Raw genomic sequence first — 7,195 nt, forward strand, 5'->3', positions numbered from 1 at the left:
GTAAAAATACCACGTGGGTTTTTCCCCCTGCTCGGTCCTCCGTTGTTTGCTCCGGAGAATACACCCAGAAATCGCTTCGTCGTCAATTGCTCTCAAGCCATCTTTGATCTCAAGCTGTTGAAGACGGTGATCGGCGTTGTTCGGATCTGCCTGCGCCTGTAAATCGCGAAATTCCTGGTCAAGAGCGGCTCGCTCGCGTCGGCGAGTGTTTCCGGCGGTCACGCTATGAGATATGGCAATCTCTTTTAGTTGTAACTTGCCCGCGTCCCACCAGACCCTAGGGTCGGTGAAAAGGGGCTTTTGAGACTGCCATTGAGGGCAGAAGTTTTCCACGTCGGCACAGAACTCGTCTGATTTTAACAGCCGCGTGTTCAATTTCCATAGACCTCGACCCCGGGGATTTGAATGCCCCAAATATACTTTAATGGACGCCAGGTGGTGATCCGAATACGGAAAATATGCGCTGTTGTGGTCACGCACTTCCGATCTCCACGCTCTAGGAGTATAAAATCTGTCCAAACGACAACCGACCGAGTGTGGGCCATTAAACCAGGTAAATTCCCGCGCAGCTGGTTGTTTGGCCCGAAAAACATCCTCGAGGGCGAGAGAATCCGCAATTGCGTTCAACTGCGGAATCCCCCGATCCCCGAGACTGTCATCGCCACCCCATTTATCCAACCGGAGGTCTGGTACACAGTTGAAATCACCTGTCAAAATGTGGTCGCTAGTGCGGTCGACATAACGCCACCAGTTGTTAAAAAATGTCTCGCGATCGGAGGGATTATTTGGATTAAAAAAGAGACGAATCGTGACCAGCGCAAGACAATACTGAAAAACGAGTTCACGCATCGCCTTTATTACAAATAATAATCTTAAGCTGAAGGAAGCGATGAGTCTTTGACTTAAAAAGATATGATGCTACGTGACCAGCGAAAGTTGATAAGAACCCCACACCCACACGTAATGTCTCGCTGTGATTATAAATACGTGTGTTGCACTCTGTGAAAGACACTATTTTCATACTTGACACTTGTGCAGTACGTTCCGCGATATGGAGAAATCAAAGACAAAACCAATCTCTAACTCTCTGGCGTTTTCAACGTTATTTCTCTCCGTTGTACTTTGCTTCGCCGGACTGATTCACGTCGAGATCGAGCTTCACGCTCATCGACAAATGCTTCAAGTCTTGAATCAACCAAAAGACGAGAAACTCGCACTGAAGAATACAGCAAACGAAGAAAAGACAAATGAGATGAATATTTTATACCCTTACTCAGAAAAAGGTGGGTTTAAGCACATAAAAATTAGAAGAGTGGAATGACTTTTAACTAGAATTCCATACTTCAGGGCCTGAGTAACCTTATAAAAGTTGAACTGCAATTCTAAAGATTTTCATTTGAAATTCATTTGAATTTTGGTCTCGTTGTTCTTTCATGTGTATCTTTGAGTTTTAAAGCAAGTGGCACTCAACTAAAGCAAAATGTTTGGATACTTCAAGTTTCGTAATAATTAGCGGGAGAAAATTATCAATAATGTGTAGAATATCTCAACACAACGAAAGCTTCTTTGAAGTAAGCTCAAGGTGTCACGCTTGGTTTATGATTATAAGAAGCACCGCTTTTTCTATCTTTTAATAAGTGCTCATTACCCTTATTTCATAGGATAAGAACTAAAAATTACGCCAGCGAGTATCTAAAGCTTTACAATTTCTATCGCAAAACAAAAGTATCATTGCGATACTCAAAACAAGGAAGTTAGTCCACTGCAAGCAATATGGGATGACACTTTTTTAGGTCGAAAGTTGAGCCTTTCAGCAATAAAGACAAGAAAAACACTTCCTCAATACAGTTTATTCCCTCTTTGCTGTTTCCTACGAGCTCGTTCGATCTCCTTACAGCAAGAATTTCAGTAAAGGTTATTTTTACAGTTTAAAAATTCTTTAGGTTTACATTGATGCAGCAATCAAATGTCAAAGAGTCTATTCTAATGAAAATATGTTTGACTCTGTTTGTGTCGTTCTGATTTTAAAGCAAAACTTTCTAGGTCTGTTTTAAAAAAATAATATATAAGCAAGAGCTGTTTTTAACGACGAGATAATACTTTCTCTGCCTTTGATGGTTACTCTTATTAAAGAAATACCCAATTTAGCTCCAACAACCGGTGACGCTGAATCTTAATTCAGTTCACACCAATGATACCACACAGAAAGGCTAAAGGGGAGAGTTTCGTACGCTAGAGGTTATAGATTTGTAACAAACTCACGTGGATGAATATACGCTGGACATAACAACGTTTAAATGAGTGTTACCAAACTATGGATCAGCAGACTGCAAACCTCTGAAACCAGAGAAACCGGGAGATCCTGCGGAACCATAATGAAATAAAATAAAGACTAAAAATATCTGAACACTGTTATATATAAGGATTTGCATGGGACTGAACAGTCGCACTCTAAACGTTAAAAAAAATCTGGACTATTTTTGAATTAAAAATATTAACCCCGGTCAGGTGGTTGTTATTTTGCATTGTGTGAATTTTTTGGGCTGATTTAGGGCCACCTCGCTCGGTTTTAGTTCATCTGCTTTTCCATCTACATAATCCTTTCCAAGATATGTCTGCGAGTAACGCCATAGTTATTCAGTACTAACTATGGTAACGCCCACTAAACGAATCCACTGGAAGCGAAAAGATGTAAATTCGCTCCAGACACCCCTATCACCCTGCTAGTGTTCCACATTCCACGGTCATGTACAATTAAATGAAATTAAAGGCCGGCAATTCCAGCCTTCGGACGATGCGTTATACGGGTATCACGGTAGCCAAACCGTTAGAGCTTTCAAATTATGGTTTATATTACTTGTATTCGGGTTAGGTGACTGATGATTGCTCTTTGTGACCCTTGTATGATGAAAGTCGCTCCAAAGTCAATTATCTCTAGGTGGACGTCAAGTCCGTTAAAAACATTTCTCTGTTAATGTCGTCCTTTTACACCCGAAACGAAATTTCGAACAGCGTTAAGGTTTTTTCAATTTAGTTTTTTAATTCTATTTTTTTTTATTGAAAAGTTAATGGTTCCCCAGGTTCCGCAGGATCTGGAGGCTAACGTGGTCTGCTGATCGGCTATTTAGTAACACCCCGTTAAATATAACTATTCACACGAGAGGATAATGAACACTTCAAGAAACAAATCGAATGGCAAATCGGTTTCGCAACTAATCTCTAGTTTTCCTGTCGTTTTGTCGAGTCCACTAAATTCCAAAACAGCTGCTACGAGTTGCGCCAACTTGTATGGGCCATTTTTAAGTTCTAGACGACCTCACTCTCAAATTAAGCCAAGTGCATAGCTAAAAAGAAAAAGTTGCTCTGTAAGAGGTTTTGAAGCTCAGACTCTTAAAACAGAGGCTTTAGGCATCTTGAAAGTGAAATAAGCTAAGTTGGAAGGTAGCGGTAGTTATTCTCTTATGTTTCCTGCAGACCTTCAAACTCGTCAAAAACGGCAAGTGAAAAATATAGACGCGAAATCGAACGCCAATGTCAGCATCGATCGTGAAGCGATCAGAAAAGAAGTGCGACTTGCTATGAACAGCCAGGCTTGTAGTGTTCAGTGCCCAAAAAGCATCAGGGGAAGACGAGGGAGACCCGGTCAGAGAGGCCCCCCTGGAAAAAAAGGATCACCTGGACCTCCAGGCCCTCCAGGTAAACACGGACCATCTGGACAGCAAGGAATAATGGGCCCTAAGGGAAACCATGGTCCTCGGGGCACTCAGGGACCTCCTGGACCTATGGGCCCTCCTGGAGCCAAAGGTGAACCTGGTAAATCTGTATTAGCTCCCTCTATTGTGACAGCTCCCACGTCTGTAGCTGTGAAAGAAACTGGTACAGCTTCCTTTCAGTGCGAGGTTGAAGGGAATCCGCAGCCAAAAGTCACATGGCTAAAAGATAACTCCAGTCTTCTCGCGGATAAACGCATTGTTTCAACTGGTGGAGGCCTGCTGATCAAGGATGTTACGTCCAAAGATGACGGAACCTACACTTGTGTAGCAAGGAATATTCTTGGGGTTATGACGTCATTGGCTAGGTTGACTGTTCAAGGTAAGAAATATTACATTCCGTCGTTATACAGTCGACTCAAAAATTCGTTACAAACCAAGGTTTTTTTTTTTTTTACTGTTCTGACACAAGTTAATGTAGAGAGTAAATCTTATTTTTGTGCTTGGATGGATCAAGGCGACTGAACAGAGAGGAAACACTTTCATTCAAGTTTTTTCTCTGTCGTTTCAAATTGGCCATGAGGAAAAAAAATATTATTGTAGTCATTACCTCTTCTAACTCTTGGTTTCATTTCAGTTGGTGCATTGATAATTCAGAAACCCTTACCTCGGGTTATTGTTGAAGAGGGACACAAAGTGAATCTGGTCTGCCAAGCTACTGGTCAGCCCACACCAACCATCACGTGGCGAAAAGCATTCGGTCACATGTCGAAGGAAAGATCAAAAGTTCTTAATGGCAGACTGGAAATAACCCGTGTGACTAAAAAAGACGGTGGAGACTACATATGTTCGGCAAAGAATATTATTAACGAGGACTCCGCCCATACACTAGTCATCGTGTTTGAACAACTCAAGTTTACATTACTCCCTCCACCTAAACGTTCAGCCAAACTCTCAGAAAATGTGTTACTGACTTGCGAAGCACAAGGAGCAAGAGAGATTGTGTGGCAGCGGACAGGCCAAGGTCTGCCTTCGGGTCACGTAGTTTATTCAAATGGCTCCCTGCTTCTTAAAAATGTTTCCCCGACTGATGCTGGATCCTACACTTGCATTGCGAGAAATTTTCATCGCTCCATAGCTGCAAGCACCGTGCTTGGATTTCCAACCTCTTGTAGTGAAATAAAAGCCCACAATAGAGGATTATCTTCAGGTACTTATATGATTTACCCTGATGGCAAAGGAAGCGTGACACCCCTCAGCGTGTACTGTGACATGACTGACAAAGGTGGAGTTGGTGTGACAGTCATCAGTCATGATAGTGAGAGCAAAACTCATGTTGGGAACATTCCTGGGTGCAATGTGGGAAACTTAGGATGTTTCAGTAAAGATGTGCAATATACTGGATTCAGCACTTCTCAGCTAGCAGCGCTCACTACAGTCTCCCAGAATTGTGAACAGTTTATCAAGTTTGAATGTAACAATGACATAGCGTTCGTTGAGGAAGGAGACGCCTGGTGGGTGTCACGTAATGGAACACAGATGAACTACTGGGGAGGAGCTAAAGGGTCTTATAAGATGTGCGCATGCGGAGTAACAAATTCGTGTTCCAATGGTAAGAAGTGTAACTGTCGTAACAGTGGCAGTGGCTGGAGAGAGGACAGCGGTTTGTTGACTGATAAATCTGCTCTGCCTGTGACACAAATCAGACTCGGAGACTTGGATGACTCATACGAAGAAGGATATTATACAGTAGGAAAACTCAAGTGTTATGGTGTGGCATAAGTTTTTCACTGGTTCGGTTACTCAGCTATTCATTACAATGCAGCAAATGTAATCACCAGCAGTTGTTGTGCAAGTGTGACGCAACTGATCCTTTAAACAAAAGAAAGACTGAAAATTTTGACTTTGTGCAGGGTCACGGGCTAAAAAATGGCTTGGCCCTATTTTCCAAATGTGTGTTATCTTTCTACCTTCCTTGACGCAACGGAAAAATCATTAATAGTGACTAACAATTCTGACTTTTTAGCTTCATCAGTTATATCTTAGGAACTAGGAACTGTTAAATATCTGACCATTTCTAATTTTCCTTTGCATACGATGACCAGATAATTTCTTTCCATTCTTTTTATTATTTTTTTTTTTGAAGCCTCATACTAAGTAAATACACAAGAGGGCTGAGCCCTATTTGCAAAATATTTTTTTGTTAGTCCCTTTAATTTTACTACTGACAATATTAATATTCACTCCAATGTATACAAACCTCTCTTTTGCTAAACGTTATGTCTCCTTTGCCAGTGATATCTTAGCAGCAAGGAGTTTCCAGAGCTCCAGTGTTTGTGTTATCTTTCTAGTTTCCTTGGAAATTTCAAGCACCATTTGAGCTCCTGGAATTGATCAAAGTTAGTTTAGATTGGTATAATTTTGAACAATTATGTATTAAAAACTAAAATAGCATCAACAACTGGATTTTTTTGCTTTTTTTGTAGTACATGTTATCTGAGCCTGGACCAAACTAAGGGGGCAGGGGGAAACTGCTACTCTATCAATCTCGCAAAATTAACACAACATACAGGAGATGGGCTGGGTAATAAAACAGAAGTACTCATAAGAGATATGTATCCGAAAGGTCACTCAAGGGAATTGGAACATTCCGATCGCGAAGGAAGTCTAAGATTCCAGATGCCTCGGATGTTTTTAGTCATTATTTCTTAAGCAGCTCCCCGTGCTGCCCTCACTGAACAGGAAAAACAGCTTTAACTGTGAAACGGCTTGAAAGTGCACCTAGTATGTGGTATCAATTTTACTTAATGAAGATACCCAAAACACGGAGATACCCAAATGAGTTGTAAAATGTCTTAACTGATGTGTTAAAATTAATTGAGTCAATTTTGTTCACCATGGGAGGCTATCACAGATTTTTCTCTCTTAGAGTAAAAGCGCAGCGCTATGGTGTAAAGTATTGAAACTAGAATGTTCAAGGTCTAATTTCCGTGGTGGGACGCTTGTACCTAAGCACGATATTGCAGATTCGTTCCGTCTGATTGAAAAGCGTGGATGTAACAAAAAATAAAGGAAGAAAGCTCCAGAAATAATCTCAAGCCACTCATTGAGGATCTTTTTTGTTCTATTTCTCAAAGGAATCTTTTTTCGAGATAGATTACGAACTGTTCCTCCTTTTCGGCGAAGTTCATCACGCAAGTAAATATAACCAGTAAAAAAAAATTTGATGTTCGCGCGCCGCGGGCAGCTCTTGGAGTAAGGTTGATGCGCCGCGGGAGCTCCACGAGTGAGGCGCACGCCCTGTCGAGATCAAAACACGTTTGCTTTCTAAAACTAATTCTTTACCTGACCTTTAGTACTTGTTCATCAAAGACCTTAAAAACCTGTTGAAATAAAACTGAAGTGAAGCCATAACTCATTAACATGCAGTTGAATCAAATCCAATAAAAACTGAGGAAACCACATAGGGTCAGACCGGAGGATAG

At 41.3% G+C, this 7,195-nt stretch overlaps 1 protein-coding gene across 1 annotated transcript; it reads left to right on the forward strand.

Moving 5' to 3' along the window:
• The first annotated feature begins 375 nt into the window (after nt 1–375).
• LOC111318855 (uncharacterized) lies at nt 376–6,176 on the forward strand. Its single transcript, XM_088725582.1, has 3 exons — nt 376–1,283; nt 3,475–4,092; nt 4,348–6,176. The coding sequence occupies exons 1-3, from the start codon at nt 1,052–1,054 to the stop codon at nt 5,490–5,492; spliced, it is 1,995 nt and encodes a 664-aa protein (XP_088581708.1). The 5' UTR covers nt 376–1,051; the 3' UTR covers nt 5,493–6,176.
• Nucleotides 6,177–7,195: the final 1,019 nt, after the last annotated feature.

This window comes from Stylophora pistillata, chromosome 6 (assembly GCF_964205215.1).
Source record: "Stylophora pistillata chromosome 6, jaStyPist1.2, whole genome shotgun sequence".
Lineage (NCBI taxonomy): Eukaryota > Metazoa > Cnidaria > Anthozoa > Scleractinia > Pocilloporidae > Stylophora > Stylophora pistillata.

What these genes read in the sequence shown, in the direction of transcription:
- LOC111318855 (XM_088725582.1), top strand. Translation starts at nt 1,052, where the DNA reads ATGGAGAAATCAAAGACAAAACCAATCTCTAACTCTCTGGCGTTTTCA. An exon ending in ATACCCTTACTCAGAAAAAG is followed by an intron (nt 1,284 to 3,474) that starts GTGGGTTTAAGC and finishes TGTTTCCTGCAG; the next exon opens with ACCTTCAAACTCGTCAAAAA. An exon ending in GGCTAGGTTGACTGTTCAAG is followed by an intron (nt 4,093 to 4,347) that starts GTAAGAAATATT and finishes GTTTCATTTCAG; the next exon opens with TTGGTGCATTGATAATTCAG.